We start from the raw sequence: 25261 nt of genomic DNA on the forward strand, positions 1-25261 counted from the left end.
AGAATAGACGGGTATTGGGAAAGGTGTCTAGATATAAGCCGATACCAAACTGTATAATGCACTTTCCAAGAGACAGACAGTCATCAGGCATCACCTACAATGGATACTGACAGAGAACCTGTGTGTAACAATAAAAACAGTAACGAATCCGTGGCTGTCACAGTACGAAAGAAATACAGTCAATACTTTATTGCATGCCAGAGGTCACTCATATTATTCATATTATTAAGCAATACACGGAAGATGAGATATACTCCATTACATAATCTTACACACCCTATGTATGCTCATGTAGTAACCCATATAGAGTACAACCAAATGGACTCGCATTGGCTAAAAGTTCTTAAACTGTTGCACTAAAACTTCATGTAACACCCTCACGAAAGATCACGCAGGACAGTCGGCACGAATGAGCCTTCATTGACACGTATTCTTTTATATTTCTCTAAAATGACACCACGCGATTCTTGAAAAATAATCGGCATCTGTATAGCACTGGACTCTGACGTTTAAGTAAGAGAAACGCCTTGCAAGTGACGCTTCTTGAAAATAATCGGCTCGGCGCACCGCGCCTCTCCCATTATTTTTCAAGATTTTTTGTCATTTGCTCTACTACTTAACCGCACTCCTATCACCACCACTCCTATCACCACCACTTCCATCACTATCACTCCTATCACCACCACTCCTATCACTATCACTCATATCACTATCACTCCTATCACCACCACTCCTATCACTATCACTCCTATCACTATCACTCCTATCACTATCACTCCTATCACCACCACTCCTGTCACCACCACTGCTATCTATCACCACCACTCCTGTCACCACCACTGCTATCTATCACTACCACTCCTGTCACCACTACTCCTATCACCACCGTTACCCCAAAACTGTAAACTCACCGAAGTAGCCAGAGCTGCTGCATCGAGTTCCTCCTTCCCCAAATGACCACAGAAAATCAATGCGATTGGGGTAAAAGAGAAGGTAAAGAAAGAAGTCAGGGCCTGCATGAAGGAAAAACAGGAAATGGTTAAAAGTGGCTTTCTGTTGGAAATATCACCCAATTTATCCATCCCATACAGGAAGAGACAAAAGCTCTCGTTTGTGCGGAAACACTACAGGATTAACAGTATCGCCGTTATTTATGACTAACCCACAATTCTATTGTTTAAACAAATTTATAATTCACATTCATCCATTTCAGAGCTGTTTTATGCATTTTAAACCTGATACTACATTTTTTAACCTGACATCATGGTGTATTAAACAGGTGACCAGAAGCCATAAATTTGCATAAAACATTTACATGCCCAGATCAGTGGAGAGTGGAGAGTGTGTCCAGCAGGTCAGTGGAGAGTGTGTCCAGCAGGTCAGTGGAGAGTGTGTCCAGCAGGTCAGTGGAGAGTGTGTCCAGCAGATCAGTGGACAGTGTATCCATAAGAGCAGTGGACAGTGTATCCGTAAGATCAGTGGACAGTGTATCCGTAAGATCAGTGGAGAGTGTGTCCATCAGATCTTGGACGTAAGGATAGGTGTCATGATAAATGTGGTTTTTGTTTTGTTTTGTTTTTTGATAAAGCGGTCCAAAATTAATCACTAGTGTCCAAAATCAGTTTTTCAAACTATTGCCGAATTTAATCTGCAAGACGGGAGCAACTTAAAAGCATTATTATGAAAATTATATGAATTACATAAAATCAGTCGTTAAAAAAGTACTGTTTTTCTCAAACTGTAGAATTACTCAGACAATTAATATAACATTTGAAGGGTTGTAATGCTGTTAATGCGAATGGGGTGCATCCTTACATTTCCTTTACCTACAAATTAAATTCAGTTTCATCTAAAACAATCTCAAATTTGATGTCATGTCGGCAGTGCTCTATATCATGTCCACAGTTCTGTATAGAATGTCCGCAGTTCTATATACAGTACAAAATGTCCTCAGTTGTACATATAATGTCCTCGGTGCTGTATATAATGTCTTCAGCTCTGTATACAATGTCTGCCCATAGTTGTTATATAATGAAATACACTACTGCTCACATGATATACACTACTGCTAACATGATATACACCACTGCTGACATCATCCACACTACTGCTCACATCATGTACACTACTGCTGACATGATATACATCATTGCTGACATGATATACACTACAGCTTACATGATATACACTACTGCTCATATGATATACACTACTGCTCGCATGATATACACTACTGCTTACATGATATATACTACTGCTGACATGATATACACTACCGCTGACATGATGTACACTACTAGTGATATAATAAACACTGCCGCTGACATGATATACACTATAGTTCACATGATATACACTACTGCTTACATGATATACACTACTGCTTACATGATATACACTACTGCTCACATGATATACACTACCGCTAACATGATTTACATTATTGGTCGCATAATATACATTACTGCTCACAGGATGTACACTACTGCTGACATAAGATACACTACTGCTGACATAATATACACTACTTCTCACATAATATACACTACTGCTCACATGATATACACTACTGCTGACATGAAATACACTACCATTAAGATGATGTACACTACCACTAAAGTGACATACACTACTGCTCCCATGAAATACACCACCGCTCACACAATATATACAACTGCTCACATTATGTACACTATTGCTGATATGATACACACTACTGCTGACATGATATACACTACCGCTGACATGATATACACTACCGCTGACATGATACACACTACCGCTGACATGATATACACTACTGCTCACATGATATACACTACAGCTGACCGGATATACACTACCGCTGACATGATATACACTACCGCTGACATGATGTACACTACTAGTGATATAATAAACACTACCGCTGACATGATATACACTTTGGCTCCCATGAAATACACTACCGCTCACATGATATATACTACAGCTCACATGATATACACTACTACTGACATTATATACACTACCATTGACATAATATACACTACTACTGATATGATATACACTACTGCTCGCATGATATACACTACTCCTGACATGATATACACTTCTGCTGACATGATATACACTACTGCTCACATGATATACACTACCGTTGACATGATATACACTATTGGTCACATGATATACACTACTGCTCACATGACATACACTACCGCTGACATGATATACACTACTGTTGACATGATAAATACTTCTGGTGATACGATAAACACTACCGCTGACATGGTATACACTACTGCTTACATGATATACACTACTGGTGACATGATATACCCTTCCACTGACATGATATACACTACTGCTCACATGAAATACACTACCGCTAACATGATATACTCTACTGCTCACATGCTATACACTACCGCTCACATGATATACACCACCGCTGACATGATATACACTATAGCTCACATGATATACACTATTGTTCACGTGATCTTCACCACTGCTTAAATGATATACACTACTGCTCACATGATATACACGATTGGTCACATGATATACATTACTGCTCACATGATATACACTACTGCTGACATGAAATACACTACCGTTCACATGATATACACCTCTGCTGACATGATATAGACTGCTGCCTTCATGATATACACTACTGCTCACATGATATACACTACTGCTGACATGAAATACACTACCGTTCACATGATATACACCTCTGCTGACATGATATAGACTGCTGCCTTCATGATATACACTACTGCTCACATGATATACACTACTGCTCACATGATATACACTACAGCTGACCTAATATACACCTTTGCTCACATGATATACACTACCGCTGACATGATTCAATTGTACAATATTCTTTGCGATTTTGGCTTGATTATGTATCCAGTGCGGTTTATTTCATATTTCAGTATATACGTCTGAATGTAAGTTTGAAATATATTCTGGATTAGTGCAGATTTTGCTAAAACTTACAATGGGCCAAGAAATTTTGATCAGTTGCTTGAGCTCTTCCTTCAAACCTGTAGGAAAGCATTTCTGGATTAACGAGGGCTTGTCCGGATTTACCCAATTCCCTGTAAGAGATACGAAAACATTTGATCTTACTTAAACAGTCACCTTCCTGTTAAGATTTCAGGAAGCTAAGATTTCACAAAAATTGTGTTAACCATGTTCATAACAGATTTTAGGTTCAAAATTTAAGGAGGCTTATTAAAACAAAATAATTATTCGAATAAAAAGTGTGAATCTATACGTCGAAACAGACATCCTTATACCAGCAATCAAACAATAAGGACGTTCGGGGACAATAAGGGCAAGGTCAATTCCCAAAAACGACGTATAACACAAAACGCGAAAGAACTAAGAAAGTATTTAAAGTACGAAAATAGGGCGGAATCATGCAAAGAGAAGGGGTCAACATTTTAGAGTCACGTTGGAAAGACGCAAAGTATTGTCTAGGCGAATGAGTGAAATCAGTATTCAAATCTTGTGTCATGCTAGAATATTGGTTTTCGATAACAAAATATGTATCTCAGTTGTAGCTGTTGAAAAATTTTGTGAAAAGAAAGTTAAGTGTTATGACAAGTCCACGAACAGCCCCAGTGTCTGTATACTGTGACTTAGAGAAGTGTAGCGATTCTTTTATTTTATACAACATTCCAACGAGGCACCTCTTTAAAGATTTTGGCACTGGCACTTGTCTAATACAATGAGACATTGTCTTCATAATTCGGAAGCAAAGAAAAGAAGAAAGAAAAATTGACGATATCTGCCAAATATCATCCAGTCTGTCTGTAATTGTGGATTTGTATATATAGCTCTTACACAGTCGTGCACTTTTGGATGCTTTCTGTATGTATCCTAACAATATAAAACTCTTAATGTCAATAAGAGGACGTAATTCCCCATGCGCATGACCGGTGTTTCTTCGCTGTGGAAAAAGGGTGACCGTAGTTTTATGGGTGTCGTCTACAGACAAATGTTAAGCGGACGGGAGTTCCAGCAATGAAGTCTTGGTAACACAGCTAAAACTATATGATAAACTACGCCGTACATGGTCGCTTTTACAATATCACACGTGCCGGCTTGTTCTCTACTGCTGCCCATGAATACTCACCTCCTGAGTTTGGAGGACAATCTCCGCGAGTTGTCTTATCTTCGCCATGTGCGTCTGACACCACACCGGATGTTGTGCCGTCCTGATTCGTCGCCATCCCACTCCTCTACAAACGCCTCCCAGTCAGTTCGATCTGGAGCGACCAATTTATTTTTTTGAAATTGGTATTCATAAACATATCTACAAAATCTGCACTGCATAAATGAGAGAGATGTCTACAACATGGTGAACTGTATAGTTTTAACAATTTTACCGGGCCTTGACCGACAGGATGGGTGATCAGCCTTGGTGATGTAGGCCTACAACCATTGAACAGAAGTATAGGTTGAGTATTATACGTGTCATAGCCTGCGTGAAAGCAAGGCTCGCCGCCATCAATGGTTGATTTATTTATTTATTTGATTGGTGGTTTACGCCGTATTCAAGAATATTTCATTTATACGACGGCGGCCAGTATAAATGTGGGAGGAACCGGGGCAGAACCCGGGGCAAATCCACGACCATCCGCTGGTTGCTGACAGACCTTCCAACGTACATTCATGGGTGATGTACCTGGAGTAAATGAAAGGACACCCAATTATAAAGTTCAACTTTCTAATGTAAAACGCATTGCTCCTTCGTCATTCTTGGGTGTTTATATCGTTCCAAAAGGGAGAAGGATGCACTGCGCTGTCTTATTCCAGGAATCATAAAAACACAGAGAGCTGCAATAAACAGAAAAGTAAATAGAAACAGTGCCAAAAGTGCTAAACAGGCTATATTAAAGAAAAAAAAATCCACATTTGCTAATCAAATCAAATTTTCTGTATTTATCCAGAATACATGAAGTTCAAATTATTGCAGCCCTATAATATCAGACTCGCACAAGCACCATTTGTAGTGTTAATGATAATACTGTTTGAATAAGTTATTATGCGACTTGCTTTATAAATTTTAGAATATGTTCTTATGATTTTGAACTGTAACAGATGTTTTAACAAATTGATTTTGTGAAAGGAAATTATCGGGGCTTTTCCAAAATAACAGCAAAAATTTGATTGAATTTGCGCTGATCGATTTTTTGCCTCAAACTATCCAGTATATCCTCTTAAATCTTAAGTACAGTTGAACTTAACTTAAGAAAATCTCACGGCGTGTGTCAACTGTCAATTCAAACTAGACAGGTACATGTGATTCCTTATGTTATTATGAAGTGTAACAGGTGTAGTGCTTGTCGATTAAACGTTTGGAATTTTCAGTATTCAGCTATGTATATTGATTTATAGGTAAACCACCACGATTTTATCCACAGGAGAGTCTGCACTGGATTCCTACACTAAATATGGGACATAGTAGACTGAAGAACACATCGGAGATTGCGATTTCTATGGACAACAGAACTGTTGGGCGAACACAGTTAGCGCAAGATAGGGAAGCTATAGCGGTCATTTTGTCTTTTAAAATATTTTTCTTACCAGATATGAAGATAACGGATGAAGGTAATTATCTGCAAACACATACATATTAGTTACTTTAATGAGCCATGGTACTACGATAGTGCAATAAAATTTCTCTGAAACATGCCATCTCAAGTATGACGCACAGATGTAGTTTTTGAGACATCACAAGCTAATACAAATTCAGTATCATACTTAACTGAGCATACATGCCCTTATAAACATATACTTTTAAAATAATAAGAAGAAGTACGGAATAATAACCTATAAACTGAAAATAATAAGTTTTGTTGGATCATAATGGTTTGGTTTGGTTTAAGATGAGGACCTGTCGCCCGCTGTAAAAGTACGGATGAGTAGTTGCTGGCACAGTTCAAATTCACTGAAGAACAAATTGTAACAAAATTCACTGCCCTAACAGAGCAGTTGGAAATTAGGAGATTCTCACTGGAAAGAGACAATGAAACTCTTAGATATGACAGCATGAAACGGACCCAGAGGAAATCCTACGTTTAAATCGTCAAACAGACGCTGTAGAAGACAAAGACACTGCCCCAGAATAGTGTGGTTGCTTATCCAGTATTCGTGTTTATGGTATCCATAATGACAACAGCTACATCGACCGACGAATGTCCGGTACGACTTGTTCAGACTATGGGCATGTATGAGAGATATTATATTATATTATGAGTGTATTAGAGATAAATACATTGGCATAGCTCACCCTGCTTGACCCACACGAGCAGACCTAAAATAGAAACCTAGAGGTAGTACCTCTTAAGGGTACACAAATCATACACTCCAAATCAATCAGTGCTGAAATCCACAAAAATTAATCCACTTTTTCTGTCCTCGTGGCTCAGTGACGGTAAACTCTCCGCTAAATACTATACCGAACACGTACGTGAAATCAAATCTCGTGCCTGCATTGACGGATTGATCTTATCAATCTTATCAGGCAGTTCTTCCCAGCGCAGTACTCCTGTCACAGATGCTAAGACACAAACTCACCCCCCACACACACCCCACACACACGCCCACCACCAACACACACGCAATGTTAGAGCACAACTGAATGTGTGTCTTGCTGAGGTGTTACTATTCTATGAATTTCTGGTGTAGCTTGATAATATAGTACAGATCTCGTTAAAGGGTACATTCTCCGTTCCGGTCCTTCTACGAAACCGTAAAGTGTTGAAATGAAAACGGAGCGGAACTATAAAACGGTAAATAAAACCGGAACGAACGGAGAGAAAAGAACGAAATGGATACCCCAGAGAACGTTATTAAATTGACCTTAAACTGACAGTTTTTAGGCCAGTAGGGCTCTGGCTTACCTAAACTCTTTGGAACCCAGCAGCGTACGGCATGCACCTGGGCAAGCCTTTGGCAGTTGGGGCACCGTTGTTTGATACTCTCTTCATCCAAGAGTGTGCATAGTGTATGAAGAATGTAGGCAGTGTGACGGACAAACATTGACTGCTCCATGGGTTGCCAGTCAATTACGGGCAGAAGTTATAGCCGGTATGCACACTTATAACTCAGTGTATGAAGTATATTAGCTCCCAACAAGCATGGCATTTCTCTTGGAATGTACATAAGTTTGAAATCAGTGTTTCTTTTTTTATTAAGTGTTTGAATTCAGACTCTTGGTATGGAATTTAAACGAAACAAATATTACAAGAAAAAAATTAACGGTATATACAAGTATAGCACCGACCGGTAAGTTTGATGGCAGTTTATAAGCGACCTTATTGTTACATAAACCATTAAATTTTAAAATATTAACCTATTAAATTTTCTGCTGCCCGCACCCTAAATCCGTAGATGTGCATTATGTATGGGCATTTATTTTTTGGTAGACACCTTGTTCTAAAGATTACATCATTTTAGCTCGAAAAGTATAATAAAGGAATAATCAGTAGCAAAAATGTCGCTTTGGAAAAATACAAATACATACATCTTGTAATTTATGGCCATTTACACTGGTGAGCGCATCTAAGGCTAGGTTTTCTTATTTGGGCCTGAATGTAGACTGGTCTTTACGGTAAACTAATTCACTAATTACCACAGAGCTTGGCAGATTATTTCCGCGACGTCCTCGGTTGTGAACCACTGCTTACTCCAGAGCTTGGCAGATTATTTCCGCGACGTCCTCGGTTGTGAACCACTGCTTACTCCAGAGCTTGGCAGATTATTTCCGCGACGTCCTCGGTCGTGAACCACTGCTTACTCCAGAGCTTGGCAGATTATTTCCGCGAAGTCCTTGCTCCGTCTTTCTACCAGTCCCCACCAACATATATTATGAGAAGCTGCACCATCCGCATGTCAAATCGCTGACCTCTACTTATTAGACTCAGTACGGTATATATTAAACCCATATAGTTCTTCATTAAACCTCTACATTTTGGAGGTGTGCCTTATAACGCTTGCCGTATTAATATGGTTTAACCGCTCATGTAAGTAATCTGGAGAGGTCACCTGTCAAAGTAAAGAACTGTTTTTACGGATTGGGGGATTTGGTGGGGGGGGGGGGGGTTGCGAAGTCTGCATGAGATCAACACATGTTTGTGTTAAATGTTACATTTTCTGTGACATTACAAAGTATCAAAACAAAAGAAGAGAGCTTATTATTTCAATGCATTTATGACCTCATTATTTTTTCAATTTACTATTTTCTCTGAGATGAAAACTTTTTTTAATTAAACAAGCCTCAGCACAGGCAACAGGCGTCTGCTGTTTTAATACAAGTACGACTTATGCCCTTAACCACACAGAAGTCCTTACTACACACCAGGACTTCATTTCTCCATTCTGTTTTCATCCCCGTTATAAAAAGAGAAAAAGTATGTAATAATATAAATATTTCATCGATCACAACAAACGTGATAAACAATTACTAAACATTAGGGAAAATATCTTGATAAACTGATACTGTAACTGTTAATCTATGCAAGTTTTGTGGCACCTGAAATCTATGTGGCATCAGAACATATCGTACCTTTAGTTTCACTAACACCGTCTTGATTGCTATTATTATTATTGTTTTTATTAATTGGTCTTTTAGCCGTTTGTGCATACACAGAAAATAAAAAAACATATGCGGGGGTAAAGACCTATACAAAAAAAAAACGAGAAACATTTCTAATGTAGAATTCCTTGTAGAACATATCTGTCAAATTGAATTTTATTCTTTAAATATATTTACTGACAGTATGTACACTGACTGTCAAAGCACGAGTATTTATTTATTATTTAATATTTCACTTATACGACGGCGGGCAACATTATGGTAGGAGGAAAACGGGCAGAGCCCGGGGGAAACACACGACCATACGCAGGTTGCAGGAAGACCTTCCCACGTACGGCCGGAGAGGACTTATCTTATCTTTATCCATGCCAGCAAGGTCTGTATGTATCGACCTTGCAGGCTTTACAATGAAGTTATAAATTACTGCTGATTTGACATCCAATCATCTTTTATTAAAGCTTATATGTAGTGAACAATATACAAACATCTCTCCAAACTGCTATATGCTATTGTACTGTTGAACATCTCCCCAAAAAAAGAATTTGTCACTTTTGGATACGTACATCTTAACTTTTACCTAATGCACAGAAAGTCAACTTACATGACTTTGATCTCAATTAAAAGTGATTTTGTATAAATATGAAGTATATCAAAGCTATTTCTATCTTAAATATCTCTCAGAACTAACCATTGTTATAGCATGCCATCAAATATAAATTGTGTCATGTTGGAAATGGTTGGTATCATTTAACACATACATGATATTGTAAAAATTAAATTTCCAGTTGTTTTCAGATTTTGCACTTTTTTCATTTGATAGAATTTTTATCACTAAAATATTCATTATTTGCTTTCTACACAACATCAGCTGTCCACGTTGTGTTTCTTTCATTGAGTTTGCGATGAAAGTGCAACAGAAATGGCTGTAGGAAACAAGTTCTTAAAATCTACCTGTAAAACAGTGTGTCGTGCTTTTCTCTTTTGAAGAATATATAAGCAAGATATAAAATATTGATTCACATAGTACCCAACGTCCTTTCAATTAATTAATTCTCTTTAAAGGCTGCTTTTCAATTTTCATTTGGCGATTAGCACCAAAATGCACTTCGCCTTTTTGTATATTATTTCATAGAACCATTCACCGTTGAGTTAATCAAAATAACTATGTTCGTGTTGAACATTTGATGAAGTTTCCAGATTTATTTCAACTTTACATTGTCACATACAAATTGGAATTGCAATTTGGTAATCTAAACAAATGTTATTTGCATTTACAAGATATAACACAGATAGCGATAGACAAACCTCTCATCAGTGTAGACGACGTCACATGGTGCATATTATGAGCATTTAAAATCACGAGAAGGTGACAGTTGGTGGCGCAATGGTATATATGACACAAAAAACGGCAACTCATTTGAGCTTGTTCATTCTTACATGTATATAGTGTTATGTGCACAACTGCCGTCAGCTTCTAAATTTAGCTTGCCACTGTTTACATACGCTGAGTGCAGAGCCTGCTGTCTGCCTCTACCTTAGAATGTTCCAGAATACGCTCAGTTCGGTGCCTGTTTGTTTACATCAAGTGTTCAGGAATTTTCTTATTCTAGAAAATTCCACCAGGTTATATAAGACCTATGAAAGCAGGTCAAAGGGAGAGAACGGAGAATTATTAAGAGTTTAGATGCTTTCACTGTGTATTACTTTAGTAGGCCTTTTTGTGCTGAATTTTGGTGTCTTTATAGCCTCTGGCTTTGTTATATCCTATCTCCACCGAGCACTTGTTCAGTCTGAGCTTGTATATTTGATTCGTGCTCTTGTATACACAGTGCTTATTAGTACACGGACCCTGTCTGTGGAATTTTGTGTATATTTCGTCATACACTCAGTTATACTGTGGATTTTCCCTCTTGTGAATTTGCCTCTGAGCATTTATGCCTGTGTGGTATATATATTGTAGAATATATGCGTCCGTTTGGACTTGACACCGTAAGTACTTTAGTATTTGTATAGATACTGCTATCCTTTCTTGTTAAACTTAAGTACTTTAGTATTTGTATAAGTTTTATTATCTGTTCTTGTTAAAGCTAATAAATTGTTGTAAAATAAAATCTGCTGGTTTTTGTTACTTTTTTGTGCGGCTAAACTGTCGTGTATTTCGAACAAGCCATCTCTTTATAATACTGACAGTTTGGGTCGTAACAATAGAAATACACCTGTGTGCCAGTGCCAATGGTGTATATAGAAATACACCTATGTGTCACTGTCAAAGATGATGTATATAGAAATACACCTATGTGCCTCTGCCAATGATGTATATAGAAATACACCTGTGTGCCACTGCCAACGATGATGTATATAGAAATACACCTGTGTGCCAGTGCCAACGATGATGTGTATAGAAATACACCTACGTGCCAGTGCCAATGGTGTATATAGAAATACACCTATGTGCCACTGCCAACGATGATGTATATAGAAATACACCTACGTGCCACTGCCAATGATGTATATAGAAATACACCTATGTGCCACTGCCATTGATATATAGAGAAATACACCCATGTGCCACTGCCATTCATGTATATAGAAATACACCTGTGTGCCACAGCCAATGCTAATGCCAACCCTAACCAGTTTCTTATATAGTGAGGATATGTGTTGTTTTTATTTCATATATTGTGGCAGTGTTGTCGGATACAGTGTACATCGTTAACACGATTAGAGATACAGTGTTTCTTTTAGAAGGGCATGGGAGGTATAAGCGTATATTAAAAATTGACATAGCCGATGAAGCCAAACTGATGTGAAGAACACCTAGGACATTATGGATGAGATGTGCACGTCATTTATGCCCCACACGGAGGTATACATGAACTGGATACAGTGTTAAATACTCCGGTAATCATATAAGATATAACTAAGGACGTGAATCAACGGACAGAGCTCTAGGAAGAACTTGAATAAATATTTCATGAAAGAGACGTATGTTTTTTATCATTTCATCACAGCTTGTGTGGAACACGGTGTAACTTCAAACCTACCAAAATAAACAAAAAGGCTACAATTCTAATGTTTGAGATTTATTTGATGTTTTAGTCCTGATTTACGTCCAGTTTTTATTCTTTCATTTAATTTTGCCAGTAAGGTAGGTTTTAACATTCCTCATTACAGCGCACTACTTTGTGGAAAAATTTCCCCAAGTTTTACTATGGTCGAATAAAATCCATTCGATATGTCGATTAGTTTATTTATTTATTTGATTAGTGTTTTACGCCGTAGTAAAGAATATTTCACTTGTACGATGGGGGCATTACGGTGAGACGAAACCGGAGAGAGCCCGGGGGAAACCCACGACCATCTGCAGGTTGCTGCCAGACATTCCAACGTACGACGGGTGAGGAAACCAGCATGATCTGGACGTGAACTCTCAGCGACCGCATTGGTCTGTTCGTTAGGTGGAGGTATTGTGTTGATGAAGTGGGGCTGTGTTTACCTATTAATCCCGGTGGTATGAACTTCATGTATGCATGTCATTCTGATATCTCCAATACCAAAAGTGTTAGCATGGACAAATAAATGAGAAACATGTATGCTTACATGTACGTCCAAAATATGACGAAAGTAGCCAAATTTACGTTCTGATAAAGCCGTACATCTTAAATCTTGTAACCTTTTTTTTTTTGACCCCTTAAAGACGCAAAAACATTAAGATAACCGTGGTTTTTACCGGCGTTAATAAAATGACTAATGTTTTGATGACATCAAATTAATACTTTGTGTCGAGTCCATGCCCGCTAGTTTGCTTGAGGCAGAACATGCACATATGAAAGATCCGTATCTTGTTTTTTTCCTGTGCCTAGCAAGCAAGAGTATGAACAGTTACACCCACGGTCAGTCACATGGCCACAGCTGACCTGGTCTCATTGGGAACGCAAATAGGCACCAATTCAAGCAAGAGGGCCCGCAAATATTGGATTATAAATGATCAGTGCAAAAGAGTAGTTATGGATATGCAAATTATGGCCAAATTGCTGTGTGACAAATAATTTAAACTAATCTATTGTACATTTCATATGCCTCATATCTTATCTGAATAGCTTTCATTTTTGAACCAACACCCCAAATCAATTAAAATGCATTTGTCACGGAGATTCTTTGTCGTCCCATTAGTTTCTGTCCAGATGTGTGGTGACATATTTTACCAGTGGAGTGTAAAGCCACCTATACAGATGAGCATGTTCTCAGTCTGTTATCGACAGACCGTGTCCTGTATGTCTCACATTTTACTTGTGTTTCTGTGCTGGATATAATTTAACAGCTGACAATATGTGATGTACAAACTACTGCGGTACTCCCTGTAGGTATAGTTCTACTCCTATTACTACCACTGACAATAATTCTAAATTAGAATAAGCAAGGAGACAAGAGATAAGCTCGTCACCATTTTGTACACGTGTTCAGTTCATGCTATTTTGTCTGCTGTTTACAAATTCCAAGAACATAATACATCTGACATTTAACATGTGAATCACCGTTTGTCACAATTGTGAAAGAAAAAACAAACTCAATTTTCACTGAAGTCAAGTCAATTTGACATTAACAGATCTAGTGGGGAAACTTCTAAATGAAATCAAGCTTGTATTATAGTTTATCCCTACCCCTTTACAGCATTACCCTGCTATGCTGGAAAACTGTGTATGTGCACCAAGTGTCAACGTTTCCAGAAATTCCCCCCCCCCCCTTCCAGATTTGTAGAAGGCTGCTTTTAAGTACTTCAGATATAACAACGTGTTATAAAGGCAGCATTCAATTGGCAAGGTGTTCTTACGTTTCTACCGAAAACATTATAGAATGTGTTTTTCTAAGGATGATAACTTTACAACATAAAAAGTCTTAATGTAAACTATTAATCACATTAAGTGAAAATACATTTAATCTGTAGTCGGAATTTAAACATGAATACTCAGATTTTAGTGCAGAACTACAGATTTGGTTTTTCTTCTTTATCATGTCTATATATTTCAAATGAGCAATCAAAAAATGAGTAGATATCACGGTGATATAGATAAACCCAACAACACTTCCTCAACGCAATGCCTCAGTGTCACGAGTACATTTTATCCGACAGTAACAAAATTGGGACGCTTTTACTACAGAAGTGCATATTGGAATTCTTAATAGATGTTAATAAGAGAATATTACTAAGCGGCTTTAATGGGATGCAATGAGGATTGTTAAAATCTGTATTTCTGAAGAAAATTAAACGAAACAATACAAATTGGACGTAAATCAGGAAGGAAAGTTCACTAAGAAGGAGTTATAGTTTAAAATTATAGAATACATTTGGGTGCACACTCTTTCCTTTTAAAACGTAAACCTCTAATGGAGGTGGAATTACAACTTTGGACTGTAGAAATAATTGGACACAAGACAACCTAACCCGCTACACGATCATCGAGAAGTAAAATTTCAATCTATGTATATAGGTCTACAGAGAGTAAATCAAAATTCCGCAGGTTGCTCATTCGTGCATGCATGGGCTCACGGTTTTTGCTTTGCTTTAGTAGTGGGAATACATGAAGGTGGGACAATATATAGACTTGAATCCATAAACCACAACCTACAAATTCAGGGACCATTTTTGGGACCATCCTCCTAATTCAGGGGTCCCCAATACAGGGCCCTGATTTAGACCATCCTACCAATTCAGGGGTCCCCCATACAGGGCCCTGATTTAGACCACCCTACTAATTCAGGGGTTCCCCATACAGGGCCCTGATTTAGACCATTCTACCAATTCAGGGGTTCCCCATACAAGGCCCTGTTTTAGGCCCACTGTGGTTCTTGACTTATACAAATGACATTTCTTTGAGTAAGGTAAATATATGTGCAGGCAATAATGCTATCATGGAAATAATTATAGTGACAAATTAACAAAGCCAAAAGAAATAATTAAACCAATTAATAAATAAAAATAAAAAAACATTTGCAAAAAAAACTTTGCCCTAAACTTTTATGAAGAAAACAATTACAATAATCACAGCTACGACTGTAAGAACAACGTTAATTATGTTAATTAGACACTAAAGAACCTAAAGTGTAACACGAACATGACAAACTAAAGAATTTCATGGGACTGTAGAGAATTAAAAGAAATTCCCAAAGGTTGCTACGTTTGTGGGCATTTGTTCCACCTCCTTCCACCATTCCTTACCACAATTACCACGGGATAGAACAAGTCCATCTATATACCTGTACAGCGCAAACGAGACAGAACAAGTCCATCTATATACCTGTACAGCCCAAACGGGATAGAACAAGTCCATCTATATACCTGTACAGCCCAAACGGGATAGAACAAGTCCAGCTATATACCTGTACAGCCCAAACGGGATAGAACAAGTCCATCTATATACCTGTACAGCCCAAACAGGATAGAACAAGTCCATCTATATACCTGTACAGCCCAAACGGGATAAAACAAGTCCATCTATATACCTGTATAGCCCAAACCAGATAGAACAAGTCCATCTGTATACCTGTATAGCCCAAACCAAATAGAACAAGTCCATCTATATACCTGTACAGCCCAAACAGGATAGAACAAGTTCATCAGGGCTCAGTTTCACAAAGCCTCGCTCGACATTTTTATCGTGCATTAATTGTACGATATTTAGCACGTCACTATTACCGTACCATTGTCCTATATTCGCGATTATCGTACACGTATGACATCTTGATGAGTCTGGGCCCAGGACTTTATTCCCCGCTTTCAGTCATTCATTCATTTGTTTATAACCACACATGCTTTGTTACACTTTATTGTATACGTTTGTATTTTGGCTATTGGTGAATAAACAACGTTATTGTAGCTGAACGTTCTGAGCGGACGTTCTGAAATGGAATCTGCTTTTGGAAAGCCTACAGCCAAACCAAGTGTCAAAATAAAAACTGCATAATTTAACAGAGACTGCGTAGGGTGGTGATTTTAATGAAGAGGGCATGAGAATGACGACAAGAAAGTGAAGCACACGGGACTACATGTAGCCACTTCCAGATGGTAATGGCAGTGCACCATTTTCTTGCACTCCTTGTCACTTAACACATAGCCTGAATCTCCTAACGAAAGTTGTCCAGTTTTCAATAGCTAATAATCTTGATGGACTGTTCCAAGATCTGGCATACTAATATTTAGTCTCTTGTTCAACAGTTTCTAGAGTGAATGAAAAGTGGACAAATATATTTGGATCTTCGGTTTAATCAACTAATTTTGTGGGAGATTTTGTGCAAAACCATGGTTATGAGATTGACACTATTTTACTACTGTAAAGTTAAAACTGACATGTTTTGACATCAGAGGAAATGTGGATGACTCATGTCAGATGCTGTCAAATTTCAACTTAAAAACGGATGTGGTAAATGTTGCTATCTGCAAAGATTTTCTTTAAACACACGAAATGAAATACTGAGAACTACACGCTTTTACATTCAAATGATAGAAACTTTGATACCTATGACATAAATTTACAAAAATCGTTATGTGTCGTAGTAACATATGGCACTTATAAAGCTGTTGCATGAATCGTCCAGTTACGTCTTGCATGTTGCCTAGAATCGCCAGGCAGTGATACATCTGAACGCAGCGCATTCCACAGTATGGGTTAGGGTTGATTCATTGTATCGCCTTAGACAACATCTGCCGTCTGTGGAGTGATGCTCACGCTCACACATTCCAGTCTGTGTCTTGTTATTCCTCGTTCATGAGGTCCAGCCTGGCTTCGTTGTAAACATCATGTAACGGCTTTTGTAAGGCGCCTATTTTCTCCAATGGCATGTAGCTATCAGTATACCCATGCATCAGTGACCATCACACAGGCTTGATGGCACACCGCGACATGCCGGAATGACACAGGCTTGATGGCACACTGCGACATGCCGGAATGACACAGGCTTGATGGCACATTGCGATATGCCGGAATGATACAGGCTTTATTGCACACTGCGATATGCCAGAATGACACAGGCTTGATGGCACACTGCGACATGCCGGAATGACACAGGCTAGACGGCACACTGCGATATGCCGGAATGACACAGGTTTCGTGGCGCACTGCGATGTGCCGGAAAGACACAGGCTTCGTGGCACACTGTCATATGCAAGAATGACACAGGCTTCGTGGCACACTACGATATGCCAGAATGACACAGGTTTCGTGGCACACTGCGATATGCCGGAATGACACAGGCTTCGTAGCACACTGCCATATGCCGGAATGACACAGGCTTCGTGGCACACTGTGATATGCCGGAATGACACAGGCTTCGTGGCACACTGCGATATGCCGGAATGACACAGGTTTGGTATTTATTTATTTGTTTATTTGATTAAGAGGCCTTCACAGCCCGAGTTACGACTACCATGTACCAATGAGATCTCGTGCCCGAACTCTCCTGCTTCAGCTGCAGTATTAGGACAGGTCTCTTCTTACGTACAGATCATTGCTCCGGGCACACCGGTTTCCTACCCCCATCACCACCGTCATGGATATGAACAATTCTTGGATACGTGGTTAAAGGTCAATCAAATACATAAATGAATATTTATCTGATCGATGTTTGATTTAGCACGGCAGTGATCATACGGATCTGCATACAGAAACATATGCACAGTATACATAAAATACACAACAATCATTCAGTCATTCAATCAATCTATCAATCTGTCAATCGATCAGTCGTTGAGAACAGGCCGACAAGTCAGAGGATGTGCCAGCCGGGCATGTCGTCAGAATATACGACATGTGAATTTGACGTCAGTTTCTAGAGTATTGTAGGGATGAAAATATAAATTTAGAAATATTCAGTTATTCACCAAATCATTTTAAAACTGAATACATAAAAAAGAATTCAGAGTGCCTATAGAAAACCCTTTAAACCTAGCTTGTCCCATAAGTGTATGAAATGTGCACGAATTTCTTTACCTACCAAGGATAGGTTATTTGGCAATGTACAAACATGCAAATACACACATTGCGGGATCAAAGAAAACGACGATTTCAGAGCGCGTATATGGGGAAGTTAAGTTATTCCTTGCCTATCTTTCTCATACCAATGTTTTATATTCATTGGTAATTTCCTTTACTTCTTACACGGTATCCTTGCATGTATCCTTGTTGGATGGCTATGACAGGAAGAGCCGTTAGAGTGTTTGAGTGAGTGCTTGGGGTTTAACGTCGTATTTTACAATTTTTCAGTCGTATGACGACGAAGTAGTCCTTAGAGTGCATGTAACGTGCCTTAGTACCGAGCGGCTTGGTGGGCCTTGCGGACAATAAGCGGCTCGGTGGGTCTTGCGGACATAAAGCGGCTTGGTGGGCCTTGCGGACGATAATCCGCTCGGTGGACCTTGCGGACAATAATCCGCTCGGTGGACCTTCAGACGCAAGCTATGCAAAGATTCCCTGAATCACTAACCCTCTGGTCCATGTTTACACATTACACATAGAGTAAAGCGAGCAAGGACAGTCGCCGAAACAAAATACCTGGTTTAACAGCGGGAGCTGGTTGACTGTCATGGTTGTAGAAACCGAATGTAGTCAATACACCTGGTATAACAGCGGGAGCTGTTTGACTGTCATGGTTGTAGAAACCGAATGTAGTCAGTATACCTGGAATAACAGCCGGAGCTGGTTGACTGTCGTGGTCGTAGAAACCTAATGTAGTCAGTATACCTGGTATTTTGTGAGCCCACTGCTCGTTCCAGAGCTCAGTAGCCACATCTGTCGGATAAAGTACAAGACGAGCTATGGATGAGACGATTCCAAGGCGGGTATCTTTTCTGGCCAACGCCAAAACTAATAACCCTTGAAGTAACGACTAAAACCACATGTTAATGAGACATTTGTAAACATCTGAAGGTCCATGACTTGTGAAATACATAAGGCATAAACATTTTAACACCATTTCAGGGGTGAAGAAACTGGGTCCACATGTGTAATTTCAAACGACATTCCCTATCCAGGGAGACATGGGGATGGAGCGCCGTTACTAATGTAGATAATCGTCACAGGTACGCCAGGTATGACCTGTCATTAATGATAACTTTCCAGAAATTCATGTGACCCACCAGATCTACTTTCCACAACCATCTGATGTCAGACAGAATAGGGTCAAGTTTGTTTACTGGTAATTCAGCTTGCATTTTTGTCACTATCCAAGATAATGCCCAGATACGCCAAGCGACACATTGGGCCAACTGTTTTGTGAGCTAAGGGAATGCCGCGAGAATTAAAAATCTTTGTCATGACTGCATATGTTATGAGTGCATATACATGAGGAGGATCTATAGTTAGAAAGCCATCAACTAAATGCGCGATACATTTGACACGGTAGCTATTTTCTGCCATCCAATAAAATGCTTGGGATAAAGAGTCAAATATCTTTTGGCTGAAGCGATAACCGAACTCCAGCGGCACAAAGAAATGATAGTTTTCCTGCCACTTACACCAAAAAGAGACCATGCTATGTGATGCTAAACTTATATATAGCCGATTGGAACTCTTCTGCGTGTGGAGATTCATGCCACAATGTGCCACCTCCGATGATGACTGCTAACCACAGCATGAGTTCATGTAATGAGTCATGTAACACCTTTCCTTCACTCAGCGGTTGATGGCGTGTCTATAATTTGTGTATAGCGCCTTTACAGGTAACGCTAAATTTCACATTTGTATTTAAATGTAAGAGCAATGTTTGCACAGTATGTGCTTTGATACGGGTCTCACTCCGACGATACGAACTGTTAGGCATTTGCAGTAATGTAACAATGACATATCTTTGTTCAAACCCGGTTCGCGTTAATAGTTGTTCATTCGTCTATGTATGATGTACGATTTTTCATTTCAAGAGAGGTACCTCTTAAGGTCAATCGCCATATTATATGTCATCCGCTATTGCCTCCCATTACTCACTTTAAGTTAACGTTTGGTTTTATCCTTTTCTTGTACAGTTTTTACACTTTCCCATACTTGGAAGTTCCCAGATTGCAATAAAGTTGGAACACAATCTCCGGCTTCTTCTTCTACAACGAGAGCTTACAAAATCCTGCACTGTAGAGGCAGCATAGACCAGATGGAAGGGTGTAATGGTAGCTACTTAAATGCATCGGATATGACACATTTACACATGGAGAAGTGATTACCAAGCTGTCAGAGGCGCCGTATGGCATCCGCACATAACACTATGAGTATGATTGTTTATCTGTCAAGTCGTTCACTTTGGAAATGGTAATATGTCACGATGCTGTTAATTAGAGTATTTCTTCTCAGCAATAGCCAACGGATTGATTCTATATGTGAGATGAGGTGAGGGATCTCAAAGGCCTATAACATATCCCTTTGCGACTTCTTTGTGTCTATGTCTGTCTTATGTCTCTTTAAGTTGATCATCTTAACTGGCGGAAAGCGCGCTTAGGGGAAATGACTTATATTCACATTTTGTTCTGAGACAAATGTATTTCACTGCATTATAAGGATTACTATTTCATTCCAGGTTTCTTACACGAAGCTCTCATCCGAAAATTTGTCTCTTCCAAAATTTCATTGAATTAAGCAATTACAATTCAATGTTTTAGGTGCTACCACTCGTGCTGAGAATAGTTCGCCTGCAAATATTAAAAAGGTATACATATTTATAAAATTAAACCCAACTTACTGGATTATTAAATGCCATTAAAAGAAAGGTTGCCTGTGATATGATTTTGAGTGGGTGGTTTACTGAGTGACATGTAGCATATGCATATCATTAACACCACAATAGGGTATCGGGTTATTTTCATCATGAAATTGTGTCCACTTTTCTGGCACAGTCATTACTTTTTACCATGAACAGGGTAAAGATTTTGATGAGCAAGACATACATCCACAAGAATAAAAGTCCTGTTCCTTCCCAGCAAGCCCAAGTATGACAGAGGCCCAGTCACGTACCTATCTCATAGAACAGGAGCTCCATTGGTTAACGGTAATGGGTGATGGAAGCCATAATTCATACAGATATTGCGGTATAAAAGAACACGACATTGTTAGAAGAGCTGTTAGAAGTTCTGAGGCTGAATATGGGCGTGATGCACAGATTATTGTGCTCCCAGCAAAATATGACTATATATCTGTATGTATAGCTTTGTTGTCGGATAAAATTCCAGTACTCACTTGTGGGCTTACCTAATGAAGTATTACTCTAAATACGTTTGAAACGGTTAAAGTTTGCTACATCAGTAAACAGCGAATTCATTTTCTCCACATGTTCAACGCATTTGGTCTACAAACTAAGTACAAATGTACCTCCCTATGACCTGTTTTGGGCAAAGTGCTGCATTGCGGCGGTCAGCCGCGGGGTTATTCAGCGATAAATGCAACCCATTATAACCCACAGGCCTCATTAGCTAAATACTTTACAGGCCATTATATATATTCAACTCCCGTTCCCTTTTTCGTTGGGCCTTAGGGGCAAATAAACTGCCCACGGTGCTCGTGTGGACGTATGAGAAATTTAATAGTCGTTATAGACACCATGTCGTCCAACAATATGGCGTGCATATCTGTACATCACACATGAGGCAGTTTGTTAGTTGCCAAAAAAATAAAATTCCACATGCTCAAGCTTGAATCAGGAGGGTACATAATGGAACAATACAGCAAATGTATAAAAGGTTGAAAACTTAATAGCTTTAGGTGAATGCATACCATGAAGGCCATTAACGTTAATCATGTCGAGGTCCTGTCCTGATAACATCATAGAAATAAAAGAAATCGCTTTGTAGCTGGAAATCATACCACAATAATGTCGTAATTCCCTCCCCTCACTGGACCAGTATTTATTGCACTCTTACAATGGGCCGCCTCGCTAAAAGACAGCCGCCATGATATTTCAGTAGTATTCCTCACCAATTGTGGTTCCGTTGACATCGGCAGATATTCCTTTTTCTGTCCTGGAACATGTTTTGTGTATTCTGCTAAACCTATGCTAATGCGATGTTTCACGACATTTGATAGATAGTTCGCGGCTAATTATCAAAACGTATTATGGCTAAACAGGACAATTACGTCAAGGTTATTTGCTATCGTAAGCGCATTTAGGTTTATTCAACTGTAATTAACTTTGTGCATAGTAATGAGGAGAGCTGACAACAGGAAACAGCCAACTATCAATGTGATGTGTCAAAACACAAGTGACTTCACGCAGAACTGAATATCATATATACATATATGTGTGGAATGTAAAAGAAATCCTGTTGTTGTACTCGTATATAGATCCCACGGTAGCAAAGTAAAACAGCAGTAATTGACATCTACATTAACTGTGAGAAAGTTGGTAGGGATCGCTACAGATCAGAGAAATGTTCAGATTAAATTACACACCTGAACTGTTTGGGGCCAATTTATATACATCAGTAAGACAAAAGGTCGAGCTGATCTAGTGGACCAGTCATACATCGGTGTGGGGTGCAAAATTTTCCGGTGGCCTCGACGTTGCACCATTCATACATCAGGGAGGGCAAAATGGCTGGTGATTGCGTGCAGTATGGAACCATTCATACATAAGTAAAAGCGAAAGGGCTGGTAACCTCGATCTAGAATTACTCTATTCATACATCAGGAGGGCAAAATGGCTGGTGATTACGTGCAGTATGGAACCATTCATACATTAGTAAAAGCGAAATGGCTGGTAATCTCGATCTAGAATTATACTATTCATGCATTGGTGAAGGAAATGATCTCAGTCTAACATGGGAACATTCATACATGGGTGATGGCGAAATGCCTCGTGATTTTTAAATTGTTCCGCAAAACTTTGATATCTTTTCTAGTTTTAAAGATATTAGTAAAAGATAACAAGTTTCCAAAAGTTTTCGAACTTTACGAAGCCTAAATTAAATGATCACTAAGAAAAATCTCAGATGAATAATAAACATCTGTGAGATCGACTTTTAGTTTAAAGAGTAAATTGGCACTTGGACATTAAAAATTTTAAAATGTTGAAAGTCTTTTGAATAATAATCAGCAGTGGCGAATGGCCACACGGCAAATGACCACACGTAACCGATAAATTACGGCCTGTTGTCAGTTTACTTCACTTAGGTTTTTATTCTCAATAAAATTCTTTCGTAGTCTCAGAGAGCTTCACAAACCCGTACCCTGCCGGAGATGCCTGTAGGTAACGTTAGGTCAGGTGTATAGTACACTTATCATTTTAATGACCTGGTCCGGGGGCTTTGTATCGCACGGCAAATCTAATCCATTCGCTTCAATTATTATTTTCTAACGATCCAAACTGGCGTATCACGTGGGTGCTGTACATATTTTCGGATCTACGCAGATTATAATACAAGCCCATGATTTGCAAATCCACCCTTAATGATGGGAGTTCCTTGGCTATGTCTCTCAAATGCCAACGGTTCTAATTATGTTCTTCTGAATCCGCGTAACTGGTTTATTTCGTTGTCATTCATCCTATTAACTTATGGTCAGAAACTCATACCAACAAAAAGTTTTACCGATCTAAGCAACAATAACGAGAATGTTGAAAAGCTACCAAGGAGTGCTGAAAACTTTTGAGTGAAGACCGAAACTTATGGGTGAAGGCTGAGAACTTATTGGTGAGGGCTGAAAACTCATGGGTGAGGGCTGAAAATTTATGGGTGAGGGCTGCCAACATCTGGATAATCGCTGAAATATTGAAAAATTACCGTCAACGGTTGAAATCTTATGGATCGTTTACATGCTTAAAAATTACCGAGAAAGGCTCAGATCTTATGGCATGAACGCTGAAGTGCTGGAAACTCACCCCAGAAATCTTGTGGATGAACGATGAAGTGTTGGAAATTTACCACGGGAATCTTGTGGATGAACGATGAAGTGTTGGAAATTTACCACGGGAATCTTGTGGATGAACGATGAAGTGTTGGAAATTTACCACGGGAATCTTGTGGATGAACGATGAAGTGTTGGAAATTTACCACGCGAATCTTGTAGATGAACGATGAAGTGGTTGGAAAATTTACCACGCGAATCTTGTAGATGAACGATGAAGTGTTGGAAATTTACCACGGGAATCTTGTGGATGAACGATGAAGTGTTGGAAATTTACCACGGGAATCTTGTGGATGAACGATGAAGTGTTGGAAATTTACCACGGGAATCTTGTGGATGAACGATGAAGTGTTGGAAATTTACCTCAGAAATCTTGTGGATGAACGATGAAGTTCTGGAAGCATTCCGTAGAAATCTTACGGATGAAGACTGAAGTGCTGGAAATTCATCGAGAAGGGCAGAAATCCTACGAACTCTAACTTGTCAGTATTTAGCCTAACAGTCTACCATGGGAAGTGGGTGATACACCAACGTGTTCATCAAAGGCAGTTTCAAAGGTCAGCAGCATATGGGTTAGTACATGTAACTATAGGCTTGGTTAAGGGTATAAATATCTCATACCCATGTGACACGAGGGCCTTACTAGCTATGAATAGAAGAATATTTACAGTATTATGAGCAAACAGCCGATCATGTAGAGGTTGTAGACAGTGTGTCAGGTCATCCGTGTATTGGTATTGTGCTTAGAAGACGCCCCCCCCCCCCCCCCACCACCACCACCAAA

General features: G+C 39.1%; 1 protein-coding gene across 1 annotated transcript; it reads right to left on the minus strand.

The window, feature by feature from the left end:
• Positions 1 to 842: 842 nt before the first annotated feature.
• On the minus strand, positions 843 to 24577 carry LOC135469823 (multidrug and toxin extrusion protein 1-like). The gene is made up of 4 exons (XM_064748432.1): positions 24452 to 24577; positions 5141 to 5273; positions 3997 to 4097; positions 843 to 1013 (listed from the first exon to the last, which is right to left on the minus strand). The coding sequence occupies exons 2-4, from the start codon at positions 5235 to 5237 to the stop codon at positions 843 to 845; spliced, it is 369 nt and encodes a 122-aa protein (XP_064604502.1). The 5' UTR covers positions 5238 to 5273; positions 24452 to 24577.
• Positions 24578 to 25261: the final 684 nt, after the last annotated feature.

The sequence above is a fragment of the Liolophura sinensis genome, chromosome 7, assembly GCF_032854445.1.
Source record: "Liolophura sinensis isolate JHLJ2023 chromosome 7, CUHK_Ljap_v2, whole genome shotgun sequence".
NCBI lineage: Eukaryota > Metazoa > Mollusca > Polyplacophora > Chitonida > Chitonidae > Liolophura > Liolophura sinensis.

Coding starts and splice junctions, on each gene's coding strand:
- LOC135469823 (XM_064748432.1), bottom strand. CDS start 5,237: ATGGCGACGAATCAGGACGGCACAACATCCGGTGTGGTGTCAGACGCA. Junction 4,098..5,140: donor TTGTCCTCCAAACTCAGGAG/GTGAGTATTCAT, acceptor TATCTCTTACAG/GGAATTGGGTAAATCCGGAC. Junction 1,014..3,996: donor TCAAAATTTCTTGGCCCATT/GTAAGTTTTAGC, acceptor TCCTTCATGCAG/GCCCTGACTTCTTTCTTTAC.